This window comes from Syngnathoides biaculeatus, chromosome 23 (assembly GCF_019802595.1).
Source record: "Syngnathoides biaculeatus isolate LvHL_M chromosome 23, ASM1980259v1, whole genome shotgun sequence".
NCBI lineage: Eukaryota > Metazoa > Chordata > Actinopteri > Syngnathiformes > Syngnathidae > Syngnathoides > Syngnathoides biaculeatus.
In genome coordinates this window covers 17472729-17490456 of record NC_084662.1, presented here as the reverse complement: position 1 = coordinate 17490456, position 17728 = coordinate 17472729, and the positions used below count along the sequence as shown (strand labels likewise).

The window sequence follows — 17728 nt, the reverse complement described above, 5'->3', positions numbered from 1 at the left end:
CAAAATTATCTCAAAAGATTTATACTTAAAAAAGGAGGCTGTCTGCAGAGATGTAAGTTTCGTTCTAAATATTTGTCGTACATGAGTAATAAAGTACATTTTGGTGTTCTGTGACTATTAAAAACAGATAAACTGGCTGCCCTGGTCAAATTTCATGCTAGATGACAAAAAGTCACAAATTTGGACACAAGGCCATGTTGGGTGCATGAGTACTCAATGACATTGTAATGGCACCTGCTGTCAGGGTTCTGGGACGCCACGTTGTGGTCAGCAAAACGAGAATAGCGCCATCTTGGAATTGTGCTTTTGGTATGTGCAGGTGTTCCCTTCAAGCTGTTTTCTAGCGTTACTTTCCAAGGCTGCATGTATTCAAGGTGCTCATTCTTGTCATGTCCAAACATTTGTTCATCATTAACTCAGCCACAAAACACACCCAGACCCCTCCCCCTTGCCTTGCCTTCTTCTTGTTTTTTGTCCCAGTTCCAGGCCCTCCCTCATGTTTCCAGTTTCTTTGTTTCCCTGTCTCGCGCTCTCATTTTTTCATCTTCCTCCCTCCCTCTGAAAGTTGCACATGGATTCATTTGTGCAGAGGTTCTTTAGTCTCCTCGGGCAGTGGATGGGAAAGGGATGAAATCACAGAGCTCCAATCCCATGCGCTTTGAGCACTTTCAATACCATTATTATAATTCATCTCAAGATCAGACCACGATTAAACGACACGTATACATTTTTGTCTATTTTAAGATGCAAATAAATTAGCTTGTTTTGCACCATTTTTTCCACTCTGGCTGTACATTGAGGAGCTTTTGGACTTTTACCTTTTTTTTTTTTTGTAGGGGGGTGGGAATTGGAAAATGAATGTCAATGCCTCAAGCTGCTGACTGCCTTGACCCGTGCACTTGTTTTGCGGAAAGGAGCGGAGGAGGCTGCGACATCACCACCACAAACACGTGTGTCAAACCGAGCCGAAGTGAGGAACCATGAAAGGTGAAAAATCTATTTCAGACTTTAACAACATGTGTGAACATCACCTTAAAAACAGATTCTGCCACGGGGGAATGTGCTTGGCACACTTCTTATAGTTCAGGCTTTGAATCTCAAGTGGGATTTGAGTGTACAGTATTTTGAATGCTTGTGTAGTTTGGTTTGTTTGGTGGGTGTACCGTGACATTTTTTGTAAGGTAAAAAAATATACCTTGTCTTTGTAAAGGTTCCGAAACACATGTTTATATGTGCTCTGTGATTGGCTGACAACGAATCCAGGCTGCAGCGTGCTTTTTTACTGAAGTCACCTGTGATATATTCCCAATGAGGACAAGTACGACAGGAAATAGATTTGTGTATCATAAAGCTTCATTATTATTGGTGGCCATGTAATAAAAGATGTGTATGTATCTCTACGGACCGAGTAGAATGTTAAAAAACGACTTGGGCAATAATGCTATGAGGCTAACGATGTCACATCATAGTAACAACGGCAGAGTTTAGACTGGGGGTGTCAAAGTCATTTTTGTTGTTGGCCACATTGTAGTTACAGTTTTCCTCAGACGGCCGTTATGACTGTGAAACCATAAAAAAATATTAATCGCTGCATCATATTTAAAACCCTGAAACTTATGAACTAGTTTGGGAATCAGAAATCAAGGGTAATGAGTTTTTTCAGCCATTAATCATGTTTGGCAACACAAAAAGGCATATAATATCTCAACACTATCATTTATATGGCAGTTTGAAAATTTGGTCCAGATTCTCACACGAATCATGGAATTTGACACAGATGATTTGCCTCCGCGGGCCACACAAAATCATGTGGCGGGCCGCACCTGGCCCCCGGGCCTTGAGTTTGACACATGTGGTTTAGACCATCCCCCCCAACCCCCTGGCGTCACTGAGGCAAGGCACCTATTCTACATGAGAAAATATCAGTTTAAAATTCTCAATTTTCCTTACAGTTTTCCTGGGTGTAAATTTTGTGCTCATTGATAGTGGTTGAACACATGGCCGATTAGTGGATTCTTCTGCCATCTAGTGGAAAAGCGTTTATAATTTTTTTGCCTGCCTCTGTTTGTCGCTGGCTTAGATCGATGACCTAAACTGCATTATTTGTCATAAATAAATCAGAATTTTCACACCTATGAAGGGAAATTGGTTAATTTCCGGGTCTAATGTGCCGCAGGACTGTGGTTGGTAACCACTAGGTTAATCACAAGAGGCCTTTCTGGCGAGTGAGAGCGATTGGCGGGAGACCAGGCCACCCTCTCACCCAAAGTGGGCTCAAATAGGCTCCCAGCTGAGCTCCCTGCGAGCCCGATAAGGAAAAGCGGTATGGAAAGTGGTTGGCAGGCTATCGTAGTGTGGTACCTGCTGTGGTAAGACACAGTCATACACCTGCAAAAAGTAGCACATATGGTTAAAATCTACAGCACTGAGAAAGAAGCGCTTTGTTGATCTTGGGTCCAAAACTATAATCTGTCACCTTTTTAAATCGCAATGCGTGTGTGCGCATATTACATCGGCATTACTTTGACAAAAATTTCTGTGCCGTAGCCAAATTTCCCACATCTTGACTCCTCTTCGAGAGAGTAAGAGAACATAAGGATGGAAACAATATTGTATGAAGTCGGCAGCACAGTGACCAACTGGTTAGTGTATCTGCCTCACAGTTCTCAAGATCCGGGTTCAAAACCAGCCTAGCCTGGGTGGGACTCCGGTTTCCTCCCACATCCTAAAAACATCTCTGGTAGGTTAGCTGAACCCTAACTCTGAATTCCCCCTAGGTGTGAATGTGAGTGCGAACGGCCTGCGACTGGCTGGCAATCGGTTCAGGGTTGAACAGTTAACTGGGATAGGCTCCAGCACAGCCGTGACCCAAGTGAGGATAAGCGCTGCAGAAAATGGATGGCTGGATGGCTGGTATGAAGGCGAAGCTTGCCAGGGGGCTTCGAGGAGGGCAAGAGCGTTACATGTTTCCCACACCGGCTTTGTGCTGAGCCACAGAGGTTTGACTGGAAGCCCAAGTGAGACTCGAGGGATACAGTTGGGATGAGGAAGTGGGAGGAAATACCACATGTGGGCTAACAGCTTGAAATGATGTAAGCCTTGACGGCACTAAAAAACAACAAAAAAGAAAAAAAAAAGTCAACATTCAGGCCAATGAGGGCATCACAGTATTAGATCCAACAGTTGGCACTGATGTTGCTTCTTTTCCAAGACTCGAGCTATTTTAGATTTAATAGATTGACTCAAACAGATTAGTCAGACTCTTATTTGCCCTTTTTAATGTTATAAACAGAAAAGTCAACTAATTTCAGTAATGTACTGAACCAATTGCCATTTAATTGGTTCACCGAGCAACAAGTGGCTAATGGTAACAACAATAAGAATAAGAATAAGAAAAGGAATAAGTTAGATTTACATAGTGATTTTCCCAAGGATGCTTGTCATCGACACTTTTTTTTCTGTTGGCAAATCACTTTTTAAAATGTTTCTATCCAAATCCAAATCCCCAAAAAGTCCAAACTACTGTTCTGGAGTCAGCTTTTGCGTTTCATCACTCCAAAACCTTCACAAATGTTTATTTGAGCTCAATATGTGAACCCAAAACTTGACTCAGCACTCTTGTGTTAAAATTTAATGAGATGATTCAATCCATTTGATTTACTGATCATTTTCTTTTCCCGTCTGCTTGGAGGGTTCATGTAGTGTACCTATTAGGATCCAAAATACGGAAATCAGATTTATGTACCGATCCCCGGTTAGCGGTGAATTTATTTCCCACAAGACAGAACAACCGACTTTCCAGATGTAAAATACACAAACTAGCGTGTTGACGCTATGACGATGAAAAGAATTTCTTCGATTAACTCAGATCGGAGAACAGAAAAAAATCAGCAACGACTTTTGAATAGTACAGTGCGTACGGTTGACTTTATTTTAAAACAGATGGTTAGTGTCACACGATGAAGTTTTAATGTATCCTGTCCCTCATTCAAATAAACCTTTACCTTTTTCCATACTTCCTTCGACGGTGAACTCTCAAGCCTGTGGGGTAGGACACCTTTGTTTGTTTCCAGTTCCTCGTAACCATGACAACCCGACCACGTTGTTTCCACAGTCCCTACCCGAATGTTTGATCTGTGCTTTACCAGTATAAGCACGAAGGCAGGAATGTATATCATCTGAATACCTGAGTGTAATTGACCGATTCAGCCGTCTACTGTATGTTGCTATTTCAGCAGGTCCGGTCCAGTTGTTAATCACAGAGTGCTTCGAAGCTGTTTCACATGACGTGAGATTGTGTTTGGATTTGACATCGCCGATGAATAGTAATCACCCCCATCTTGCACCCTTTACCCTTTGAGAATTCTGGGAGGTGGTAAAGTGGTCGGGAGCCACGTGGCGGCGCAGCCAATGAACTCCAAGAACATGTACGGTGTGTTCCGAAGCCAAAGAGTACAACGGCTCTGTTGATGTGGTTTTCCAAAGTTTTTCTGAGGGTGAGTCCAGCCCAGTTCGACCAGGGCAAAATATGCTGCCTCATACATTCCTCACAGGGTGGGAGAGGGTCCGGACGATGGGCGGGTCTTCGCAAGCTCTGGGGAAAGAGTGAGCAAAGTGCCGATCGGTACTGTACGTAACTTTGTAGAGAAAACCAATTCAAGGGGTAGTTCCGAGAGACTTGAATCCAGAATATCTTGACTACGGGGCAGGCACTTTAACCACCACCATAAAATGCCGTAGACAACCACGCATTAAAAGTTATCTAGCATCAAAACAAGTCATATTAGAGCCTTGCTCGGGCAACCCCTGATGGGACAAACCGAAAGTCACAATTTGGTAATTTGGTGGAGACAGGGATTTGCTGTTGGTGCACCCCAGACTCGTTGCCCAAATAGCTTTCAGATAAACATGATAGGTTTGCAGCTTCGGGCCCTTTAAAGATCCTTTTTCACTGCTGTAACACAATAAAAGAATCTTGGTTCTCATGAAGCCTCAACTTCAACTCGAGCTTCACAGTTCAGGGCAAGAAATTTAAAACATTTATATTTATTTTTAGGAGACGACATGTACAGTACATTCCAGTCGGAGGGCAACTAAATAATCAACGGAGATTTGTTAGTTCAAACCCCCGACTTGACGTGGAGCATTTTTTCAAGTCTTGCTTTCATTTGCAACTCGGCTCGTGAAGGAAGACTGAAGACAATCTGTACAACTGATATTCAGTTGGTGATGGTTCCTCTCATAACCACCTGATGAAATACTTATCCAGATAGTATCCTGATAGTCTTCTTCTTTTCCTTTCTGCTTGTCCCGTTAGGGGTCGCCACAGCATGTCATCTTTTTCCATCTAAGCCTTTCTTGAGCATCTGCTTCTCAAACTCCCACTGTCCTCATGTTCCCCCCTAACACCATCCATCAACCTTTTCTTTGGTCTTCCTCTCGCTCTTTTGCCTGGCAGCTCCATCGTCAGCACCCTTCTACCAATATACTCACTCTCTTGTCTCTGAACATGTCCAAACCATCTAACTGTACTCTCTCTAACCTTGTCTCCAAAATATCCAACTTTGGCTGTCACTCTAATGAGCTCGTTTCTAATCCTATCCAACCTGCTCACTCTGAGCGAGAACCTCAACATCTTCATTTCTGCCACCTCCAGTTCTGCTTCTTGTTGTTTCTTCAGTGCCACCGTCTCTAATCCGTAGATCATCACCATTGCTTTATCAACTTTGCCCATCATCCAAGCAGAGACTCTTCTGTCACATAACACACCAGACACCTTCCTCCAGCTGTTCCAACCTGCCTGGACCCGTTTCTTCACTTTCTTACCACACTAAGTGCAACTACCTAACTTCCCCAAATAGTAACCGCCATCAATCTAATAGAGGCCGTGTGGACACAACTAATTGTGTAAGACAATTAACATCTTGGTGGCTGACATGGTAATAATTTTCAGTTTAGTGGTCTGGTCTACAGCGGAGATGTGAGTTATTCGTGCATTAATGCGGTTTGTCTCTTGTTGGGTTCATCTGGTTTATGCTGGATCCTATCTGCATTGAGCTGAAATAGGAAATGGTTGAATTTATTTGATTTAGGAAGAGGACATTTTCCAGCCTTGGTGGTAAATCCTTTACACGTACTGGAAGTCATGACAAGGCTAAATTGTGCACTTGTTTTGCTCTCGGTCCAGTTTTCCATCCACGGTTTGGGCACGACGTCAGTGTTTGGTCTCCGCTGCACAACAGAGCATTTATTACATAATATTACATGGAGAGCTGCAGTTATATCTTTAAACAACAAAGCATGGCTTCTATTCTGTATAGACCAAAGTATTGGGACACCTGGACATCACACCTACATGAAGTGGAAATGGAACAAATGAAGTTATTCTTCCCTTCCTCCACTCTTCCAGGAAGACGTTCTCCAAAATGTCAAAATGTGCCTTTCAGGAGGAATTCATGGAAAACTAAAAACACCCTAAACTGGCTGCCGGTCAGTCGCAGCCGGCCCAGCTCCTTATTGATAAATGAACTGATTAAGAATAATGAGGCTCAATACTCGAGATGGAGATTTTGATTCTTAGACATGATATGAATGGTAGTTTTCCAGCCCAATTTTTTTTATTTTCTTTCCTGATGTCAATTATTGGGGATACAGACTGGGGCACGGGGTCCACTGTTCTTGAATTAAATGCAACCAGAAACCATAGACCTAAAGAATAACAGTAACTGTAAAGCAAAACAAAATATAACTAGATCAAAACCGAGCTGTCTCAATTCATATTCATGTTGCTTATGGCAGATGTATATTTCAATTACACGCAAATGGACACTTACTCAAAAAGAGCTGAATTTATTTTTAGTGGTTGCACATGGTTTGGCTGTGACTTAGCTGTTTAGGTGTGATTTTGCTCAGCCATGTTGTTGCGGCGCTGTCAGCTCAGCACTGCTCCGTATGTGTTGGACCGGCCCGCTTCCTCACTAACGAGTCAGACGGGAGGATTTTTATTATTATTTTTTTTTTTCCCACAGGGTGAAATGAAAACATGAGTGAAGGAGAAAGGGCTGGTGTTGCGCAGGGTGGGAAGGCTTGACGAGCAGACAAATATTTGAGGGTGGATACCCATTTAGGTTCTAAACAATGTGCTGATACTTTAGATTTGCAGGGAAAGTCCAAAAAATCGGCAATAGTTTGGCACTTTGGTAAGGAGACTAAGTTCAAACCCGAATGGCATATGAAAACTCTCAAATATGCATTCTGGAAGCAAAGAATGTCATGTTGACCCAAGATCACCTGGTGTTAAATATGATTTCTGTTGACAAGCAAAGCAATTATTAGTTATTAATGATTGAGGGAAAAACAATTGCTTTGCTACAAGGAATATTTCATCTAAAGTTGACTTCAGTTGTCAATAATATTGGTGAGCCAGCTTAGAGACTTAACAAATAGCTACAAACGGTTTACCATCAAACTGAATCAATGGGTTCATTTTCTTCTTCTTCTTCTTCTTCTTTGTAGTTATCACTTTTTTTTCGATCATGTCAGCCTTGCCCGGATGGAGTGCAACCACAGAGTTTTCATTGTGGCCGCAAGTAAATTTTCTCACATCGAATGAAGGTCACAGTGTAAATTTATGTCAGATGTCAGATTTACTTATCAGGTTTTTTTTTCAAGTTTGGACTCTGGGAACATTTTTGTTGAGATCTAGGCCAAAAATCACAACAGAGCTAAAACTACTTGGTCTTTAAGAATATTTATTTATTTTATCAGGGCTGAAACTTTTTTTTTTCAAATGGACTGAGCTCAATAAAAGGTAATATTACTGATCTACACTCACTTTTTCATCTTTCAGATTTTTAGCTCTAGAAATGGAATAAAACAAAAATGCTCACAGTGACCGTTGCTTAAATTTTCACTATGTGAACGTCATGACACCAACGTTGATGATTCTGACCTTTGCCCTATTCCAGTACTTCTTCCTTTGCTTTCCTTCCTTTCTTCAGCTCCTGATGATGTTGTTTGACCAAATATGGTTTTTGCAGCCTATTTTACTGATCAAAGCTTACACATCTCTAAGGGTATGCCCTCAAACAACATAAACACATATTCCTCGCTTGTGCCATGTGTTTCAGTGGAATACTTATTAATTTTCCATGACTCAAAAAGGAAAAAAAGTGCCCATGTTGACTACTAAACTTGTAATATGACTACAGTCATTACATAATCATAAATTAGAAGCATAAGAGGTTTCTCGTCATTTACCCGCCTTGTCTCTGGAATGTTTTTAAGGTTTCCCTGCAGGTATGCTGACTGGTCTCATTACCTGACATCATGGTTCAGTCTGCGAGTTATGTTTGTGTGTTCCATGCAGTTATTAAAAACATTAAAAAAGATTTAGGTACCAAGATTTTTTACGACCACGGTGTGGTTCATTTGATCCTCTTCTGGAGCTCAATACTCTTTTCATCAGCGTGTGTGACTGGATACATACTGAGTGTGAGTCAGCATGTTCATGGCAACGTTGTATATACATATTTTTCAAGTGTAAAAAACAATATAAAGTACACGGTATATGTGTGGAGATCAACTGGAATCGGAATTGGAATGTTCAGCGCCATTGACGCCGCTCACCCCTGAGCCAGGGTCTTTCATTTAATTATTTCATTGTTCATAATTATTTCAGGAAAATACAAAATACATGCAGAATTTACAAATACATTTTCAGTAACCAATGTTGAGCGAAAGTAATGCAACACATCAACAAACTCTTGATAATGTAACTGTTCGGTGGACCAGATAAAAGAATGGGAAGGGCTGTTTTTTTTTTTGCCCCGAGGCCATACTTTGCACACACTAGTTTTAGGAGCTAAGGCAATCTTTTATCAGTGTTGGAGTTGAAAGTGAACACAAGTCTACAGGTGTTCTGGCTGGTCCACAAATATAAGATACCAAGCAAAGTACTGTAAGCGATCTGGAGTCACTGTGATAATGATAGATACTGTACACCATTCACCAGGGTAGCATGAGCATGATTTTGAAAGATATTCTACACATTATAGCTTTAGATCTCTTAAGTTGTCATGAGAGCCAATTTTAGAGAGGAGCTGGTTTGTATGATTTATGGCAGTGGTGATGAAAATTAATGCTTCTTACATTATGTCTTTCTTCCCTTGACAGAAAGCTATGGAGGGTACGAGAACCAGCTTTTCAAAGGTAATAATATTACGGCCCCCTTGGCGGTCATCCGTTACGTCATAGCTATGAATCTGATGAAGTCAAATGTGATGTGATGTTGTCTTGTTTTTATTTGTGTTTTGTAGAGGAGGAGTTCAATGGCGAGGAGGAGGAAACGCCTCCGTTTAGAGGTGACGGTCACATGCACACAAGTGTATTGACGAGAAAAAATGGCTTTTATTTCGTTGCCAATACAGAATTGAAACGATCCATGTGACGGTGTGTCCAGGTCGCACCCGAGGAGGTTGTGTGAGGTGCCAGCTGAGCCATTCCCTCCAACTGGCTGTCAAAGTCCTGTACGCCTTAGTTGCATTCCTGATCATCACTGTTGTCGTGCTGGCCTCGCTAGGTGAGTTATGATTGATTGTTTAATCAACCGCAATAAGGCAACACCCTGTCAATCCTGTCAGTTATGGACTAACACAACCCGAGCTTTCATGGGAAGAATGTATGGCAATTGAGAGCTTGCAGTGTTGAACATCCACCGATCAAACAAATGGGCGCCATCTTTTTACCTGACAGCTGCGTGTTGCCAACAGATGTTTTACACATCAGCGGCCCCATTTATTGGCTCAGAGAGCAGTAAATTAGAATAATTTACTGTCAGTTGACTCTCAGAGGGGAAGGTGAAGCTCGGTGCTGATGTGAAATTTAAGAAGATACTCTCACACAGGACGAGGTTCAAGTCCAGATTAAAGTACTGTATAGTAAGAAATTAGGCCTGTAAGCCATATAGCCTTTAAAGTAGCTGAACAAAAAATATTATAATAACCACCACTAGTACAAGATACTTACTATTTGTTTTGAATAAGTGCCTTGGTAAAAGCTACAAAAAACAAGAAAAAAAGAAATGGTAATGCAGTGTTGATGCTTGAACACACGTTCAAGTTTTGTATCAATATAAAAGCTTGTTTTCATCCAAAACTTCAAATTTAGAATTGCATGAATGCAGTTTATCTGTAAAGTAGATTTGTTTCCAGCGTTCTTATTTTGTTGTGGAAAAATGATCCTGGTTTATGACAGTAAAGGTTATGTAGTGGGCGGCACGGTGGATCAGCTGGAAAGCGTTGGCCTCACAGTTCTGAGGTCCTGGGTTCACAAGGGTCATGGGGAGTGCTGGAGCCTATCCCAGCTGTCAACGGGCAGGAGGTGGGGTACACCCCAGACAGGTTGCCAGCCAATCGCGGGGCACATTGACAAATAAAACAGTCGCACTCACAATCACACTTAGGGGAAATTTAGAGTATCCTAATAATCTTGTATGTTTTTGGGATGTGGGAGGAAACCGGAGTGCCCAAAACAAAACACACACAGGCATGGGGAGAACATGTAAAGTCCACGAAGGCGGATCCGGGATTGAACCCCGGACCTCAGAACTGTGAGGCCAACGGTTTGTAGTTGATCCACTGTGACACCCTCCAGTGGTCTAATAATGCCTGTACATATTTTGGCCTAGGGCACACATATAATATAAGCAGTCCCAGCAAAAAACTTCAATCTTTACACTATATTGTATTGTTTTTGTTTGATAGTCCTTCAAACGACCTATTGGACCGATTTTTAACACAAGATACTCACTCAAAAACCTGTACAGTTGCCGAATCATGAATTCACAGAAGCATCATGAGTCTCACGGTCACAACAGCCATGAGAATGCAAGGCAAACAGGTGGTCTGCACAAAATGTTCACCCCCCCCCCTCCTCCCCATAGCATCATTTGGACACGTTTATTTGGCCTCGCATAGCCACATCACTCCCCTGAGTCAGCAGTTAGGATATGGAAAATGTTGGAAAATGCAAACCAGTCACTCAAACGCTCTCAAAAACGCTATTGGGAAATCTGTGGGGGGTTGGAGGATCTGAGCAGGCTGCATTTGCACAACCCTAACCCACATAATTTCATGTAAGAACCGAAATCACAGATGGAGATGTTTGAAATTCTTCATCTAAGTCTGCCATAGATTATTTTTTTCAGCAGGTAGCCTTGTACACCACTTTGAAGCCAAACATATACAAATGACAAAGAAATGTGTGTGCAGTCACTGCAGTGTGAAGTTGGATTGTTAGTTACCGTACTTGTCTACCTCCTAGTTTTATTTGTTGTATGTTCATATTTTTTGTGAGTAAACAGTTCTTGAGAACTCAGTCAAAAAAAAACCACGTCTCTTTCTTTCCTCAATGTTGACCTATTCATATTTATACTTAGCTATTAAGTGTATTCAGAAGCTATTCAGCAGTTATGGTTGTGGTTGTATACGACGATACAACAAATATCATTTTCCCCAAACTGTTCTTTCTCCAGTGTTTCGGAAGGTTAACTATCTATCTGAGGAAGAGTTAGTCTATGACAAGAAGATCACCAGGGCACAGAAAGTCATAGACGGTAATGCGTATTCATTATTCATCATACACGTTTTTTTTTTTCATGCTATCTTGAAACATAACTGATATTTTAGAAATCAGCAACTGCTCCGGCTGTCTGGATGTGACCTTGTACAGTGAGGAGATCAGTCGACTCAAACAGGAGTTTGAGGACATCCAGAAAATGTTACTGGGACAAGAGCAGGTACAATGGCTCACTGTGGAATTAAAATCCATGTGTACAATAAGATAACAAGGCTTCACAAATTATTGGTGTTCACCGTACCACGGTTGCTGTCCTTCTCAGGTCCTGGACCAAGCCTCTCAGACCCAGACCAAGCTAACAGCCACCAGCAGACAGCTTAGCACAGATATGCAGAACCATGTCATGTCAATCAAATTTCTCAACCAGCTGCTGGTGAGATACCAAGACCAGGTGGAGGGTTGGAAGGACGTGCTCGAGGAAACGGAAGAGAGAATGAAAACTCTGACGGAGGATCAGTATGACGTTAAAGCTGCTGCCCAGCAAATCAACACGACAGTGGCCCTTAGGTGAGTGGAAAACTGTGAGGATGACAGAAAGACACTGGCCAAAACTTTTTTGTCCATCTTGATATGCACTACAGGTCCACGCTGGTGTCGATTTTTTTGACAATTTGAGGTCTGAAATGTGTAATTAAGAACTTTTATTGAGTTCTACCTAAAAACAAGGGCCCTTATTTTTTTGCACTGTCGTTATTGTCGTAGCATTTTAGTCAGTACTGGCTCACTTTTGAAGGACCACATATGGAAAACATTTGGCAATCAGTGATACTCCAATAAAGAATCACATCAATCTCAGGCTAAAGCTACGATTGATGGAGTTTGTCATGCAGATCTTTTGATTCTTTCAGTGTGTACAATATTCAAAAGGAACATGCATCTGGATCTTAAATCTAAGCTGTTGTCATTGCAGGAAATCATTTATCTCTGTTATCTTTCTTCTCTAGCACTATGTGGATTGATGCCCTGCAGAAAAAATCAGATGAGGAGATTCTGGTCCTCCAGAAGTTGACCAACGACTGGCAGAACTACAGTCATGTTTTAGGCATGATTAAATCCAATGCTAGTGGCAATACCCAAATGTTACGATCCCTCCAAAACAGCATCATTGCCGACCACCAGAGAATCTCCATTTCTTCCGAGATGTACTATGAGCTCAGTCAGCAGGTGTGTGTTTCTGAATTCTGATACTGTTGCTGAGCTTCATGTGAAAGTTGTTTATTCCAGATGAATCATTTAACTACTCAACAGTAAAGTCATGGAACAGAGGTTAATGACTGTGAAGACGCTAGATGATACTGTTGATACTTTATGATCCTCTTTCCATTTTACGCTAAAATTGAAACACAAATATTTACAGTAGGGCTTGGTTCCTATCCCTGCAAATAGCTGGGAGGGGGGGGGGGTTCACTGTGTGTCTGTATTTAGGAGTGGGTGGTTGTGTTTTAGGATGACAAATTTCTGAGTGAAGTTCAATTGATACGCGTTGATTTGCGGGCCGGTGGTTTACTAGGTCAGAGATATGGTTCAGGGGAATGTAATTGACTATGTAATGTCTTTTTCAGGTGATGAACCTGCAGGTCCAACTCGACAATGTGACATCTTTCATGGATGAACATGAGGAGAACATGCATGACTTGCACTACCATTCCAAGTATGTTTGGTCCTCCTCACGCTTATCATGGGGCATCCGTTCTAGATTTACCTGCGATAGGTGGAAAAAGTTCGACATAAAGAGACCATATTAAAATTTTTTTAAATAGTCTTACCCCACCCATGTGCGATAAAAAGATTAACTAATTGAAACACACTTTTTGCCGTCATATACAGTAATATGAGAAATTAAAGCATCACTTAATCGTTATCATTAGATACTATGAAAACCGGACTGGGGAACGTTTCTCCGCCTTGGATGGTCGGCTGAACTCTATCGAGATGGAGATAGAGACGATATCATCCAGCATCAATGCCACCGTCAGTCATGTCCAGAGCATGTATAAATACATCAACATTGAGAGCTCCACCTGCCAAAGCCGCCTGAGCAGACAAATGGAAGATCTGCAGGTTGTTGCCACACTGAAACACCAAAAAAGAATGTGATGGTATGGCCAGACCACATTCTCATGTCCTTTCTCTGTCTCTACCATTTACAGAACATAAACAGCAGCGTCTTGTTACTTCTTAACTCAGCGGACACACTGAAGCAGCAGAACATGTTGTTAAAGGTCCGTTTGGATGTAGATGTCAGGAACCTGTCCATAGTGATGGAGGAGATGAAGTTGGTTGACACTCACCATACGCAACTGATCAAGAACTTCACTATATTAAGAGGTAGGGTAGTTGTTGTGTATATATATGTTTTCTGTGTATCACCTTCATGGAGGCATCCATCAACAGGTGCTTCAGGACCCCCTGGGCCCAAAGGTAACCGTGGAGAGACTGGGTTAAAAGGACCTCTTGGACTGACTGGGGCCAAAGGTGATACAGGCCCAGTAGGTGGCCGTGGATCGCAAGGAGAAAAGGGCTATCCTGGGCCCAGAGGTGTGCCTGGTCAATCTGGCCCTAGTGGCAATAAAGGACTGAAAGGTAATGCAGGACCCAAAGGAGGCCCTGGTCAACAAGGACCACGTGGTGAGAAGGGCCAGAAAGGAGATATGGGTCCAATTGGTAAAAATGGGGTTTCAGGACCAAGAGGTCCTTCAGGGATCCAGGGTCAGACAGGACTACCAGGTATCATTGGACCACCCGGATCCAGGGGGAAACCAGGACCACCTGGGCCCCCTGGACCACCTGGAACCCCTGGACCTCCAGGAGCAGCACAACAATAACATAATCCATCCACCACACAAGAGAGAAGCCAACCTGCCGCCGGAGCCAAAAGACAGTAGCAGGCAGGAATTGGACGCGGACTCAATAGAGTTAAATGGAGCACAAATAAACAACTGAGGAAGAGTTTTGAAAACAAGCCTCCACCCCCAATATAAAAAACCTGCAGTCATTAAAGCAGGACATTTGAAGATGATGAAGATTCCCAAAAATGGTAGCGAGCACTTCCTACAGACAGAACATCATCTGACACCTTACATTTTCGAGTAATTACAGATTGCCTTCATTCACCTTGCCACTACAGATAATAACGGATGTTATTGTTTTTTTTCCAAGGGTAAAACACTACTACTAAGCGATGACCAAACATGGCTGTTATTAAACTCGAATGTACTGACTGAGGATGAGGGTTGTTTGTGCCATACGAAGGAGGGTTACTACTAACTTCAAACAAAGTAGTCTTGATTGATTATCGACATGTAGAGATTTCTTTCTCTGAAGGACGGCACTTTAACGGTTCTATCATTGAAGATGAGCAATTCGTCATTCTGTGGCTTTTCGGAGCAGGTACTCTGAAGATGAGATTTGCATCTGCTGTGTTGAACAGGTGATTGAAGAATTTGAAAATCGAGTTGTACAATTCATTTGAAGTCTCCAGTGGCCATAAGCAGCTTACGACACCGGTACTGTATGTACAATGTTGAGCTTGGACATTGTCATTTTTGCTAAAACGTTGGTGGTGAATGTATTCTATCACCGTGAAAAAGATTTGAACGATTGTATTGTGTTGGTGTCCTAAAAAAGTGGAATGTAGCCAGAAGGCAATTCTCTTAGCATAGGTTATTACATAAAATGTATTTAACAAATTGTTGGTTGAAAGTAAGGGTAAATGCCACAATTACCTGCCAAACTATCTGAGACCAAGACTTCCCTGTGACCAGAGCTCACCAAGAAAAGACAATAACCTTTGGGAGTTGAGACCAAGTCAAGACCAAGATCAAGGCAAGACCAAGACCGGAACAAGCCGAGACTGTGAAAAGACCAAAAGGATAAAAATCAATTTTAAAAACCATGACCATGACTCTTTCCAGACATATTCATTTAAAAAGATGCTGTTACCTACAGTTAACATTAGCTTACCTGTTTTGTTTAGTTTTAAGATTCCCGCTGATATTTAACTTTGTACCCGCTGTTTCAGCAAGTTGAGGAAGGCAGAATTTGCACACCACGGTGTTTTCCTTCGCATGTTGTTTTATATATATGAAGTCTTTTTGGTAGAGGAAGCCAAATTTAATCATCGTTGATTTGGTGGACATGTCTTGCTCTGGACTCTCCTCCCTCAGTTTTGTACTTAGCTTTACTCGCGCTTGCATGCGCATCGCCAAGTTTGAAGTCATCAAGGGGGTGACGAGAGGTTAGCAAACAAACAAACTGAGCGTATTTGTCATTTTATCAAGGTCCATCTGGACCGGTCTTGATGGAAAATCCTGAGTTCGGCCAGTCTGAGACAAGACCAAGACGTTCAAAATGTGGTCTCGGGACCAAGACTGGTCTCGAGCGCTACATTAGTGTAGGGAACAGACATGTCGTCTTTATGTTGGTTTTTATGCTAAGCTAAGGCTAATCAGCTAACCTCGCACCACACACAGAAACTGACGAAGAATACATACCATTGGTTATGTTTGTCAAGTGAGAATAAGGTCTGAGGTTTTTGTCAACTGACTAAAAAGTGCTTTGACTGGTGTATTACCACAGTTTGTACTTCTGCTGTGATAGTAGAGTCATCACTTTTATGCGTGGAAATGTATTTTATATCAAAGGAATAAAAATACATTCATACTATTTTTTTCATATAAAAGGGAGTTTTGTCATGAAATGCAACCGGTTTGCATTGAACAATAAAAGTCGACGTTGAAGCGGTGGTCTTGCTTTTATCCGTCTTGCAGAACATTGTTATTGTTGCCTTGTGAAGGAAAGGGAGCGGCTCTGTTATTAACACAAAACACATGTCGGAGCCTCGCGTCACATTTTTGGGGTTTTCTGCCAGGAACTTAAAGAGATTGTCAAGAATTGCAGTGATCTGCTGAAAAATGTACACATTACATAATTCGGTGTAATGTCGACTACAGTAACATATATTTCCAGTAAAGCACGAATATATGTCCGCCATTTATTATTCTTTGCTATGCTGATATCTCCATTTACAAATCATAGCAATTTTCCTTTCTTTATTTTTCATTACGTTTAATACTTTTCTCCCAATTTCCTTGAACCACGGCAGAGATTTTCTCGCTTTCATATCACTTAGGGTAATATGCACCAGTTCATATTTCAGACTGTCAGGCAGCCACGATCAAATTGAGGTCCACTTGAGAAATATGTGAAACTTAGAGGGGGAAACCTCTTCAGTGTTTATACTGGCAGGAATCTCTTCTTATTTTCATTTTCCCTACATGGTTCTCGTATTGGCAGCTAAATTTGAGCATTATCATATTTCAAGAGGTTGAAGTTTAATAATGCTATTCCCCGAACTCATTTATCTATTTTTTTCCCCACAGAAATGCAAAGAATTTTAGTCTGACAGAGGGGAGAATAGGGGTCGCATTCACCAGTAATAAACTGAAATGAACAGAAATGTCACTTTCCTTGGAAACTATGTAAGGATGCTGAGGAAGAAGATAAACAACAGCAACAAAGAATAATGAATCTTCATGCTCAAAGAGTGAAAACAACGTATGATAGATCGCATATCAAAAGTGATCATTTTTGAGTACTAATCCATTTGCGGCGGTAATATTACCGTGTTCTCTCCTCATAAAGCAGTTTTTGCAAGCGAGTTTTCTTCACAGTCTCTGCCAGCCATATGTAAGCAGCATGTAATGCACGTTCTTGACAGCAAAAAGTTAATTTGCCACCATAATACTTTTCAAACTTTTCGGAACAAAATCAAACATGGAAAAAAAAAACAACAAGACCTTACCATTTCCACGCATTGCGTATGTTCTAAGCAGAGCCAAACGTTTGAGCGGCATCTTCAAAGAAAGGCACAGGAACAATGATTTTGTCAGAAGACTGCCTGGCCGCCTGTTCTGGTACATTCAATATAGTCTAGGAGTATTTAGAAAATTGAGTCCTATTCCTTTATTATTTTTTTTCTGTGGGGGAAAAGCATTTGGGGTTTACTCTAAAACATGAATATGCGATGAAAGACCATCCTTTGAGCTTTTATTTTCTGGTGTTTACATCTCAATCTGATGCATCTGGTTAC

At 41.6% G+C, this 17728-nt stretch overlaps 1 protein-coding gene across 1 annotated transcript; it reads left to right on the top strand.

The window, feature by feature from the left end:
* The first annotated feature begins 555 nt into the window (after positions 1–555).
* scara3 (scavenger receptor class A, member 3) lies at positions 556–16395 on the top strand. The gene is made up of 12 exons (XM_061812941.1): positions 556–987; positions 9175–9210; positions 9318–9362; positions 9461–9580; positions 11534–11614; positions 11688–11797; positions 11900–12144; positions 12582–12801; positions 13200–13288; positions 13506–13698; positions 13788–13965; positions 14032–16395. The coding sequence occupies exons 1-12, from the start codon at positions 981–983 to the stop codon at positions 14460–14462; spliced, it is 1755 nt and encodes a 584-aa protein (XP_061668925.1). The 5' UTR covers positions 556–980; the 3' UTR covers positions 14463–16395.
* Positions 16396–17728: the final 1333 nt, after the last annotated feature.

Coding starts and splice junctions, on each gene's coding strand:
- scara3 (XM_061812941.1), top strand. Junction 9,581..11,533: donor TGTCGTGCTGGCCTCGCTAG/GTGAGTTATGAT, acceptor TTCTTTCTCCAG/TGTTTCGGAAGGTTAACTAT. Junction 13,289..13,505: donor GACTTGCACTACCATTCCAA/GTATGTTTGGTC, acceptor CGTTATCATTAG/ATACTATGAAAACCGGACTG.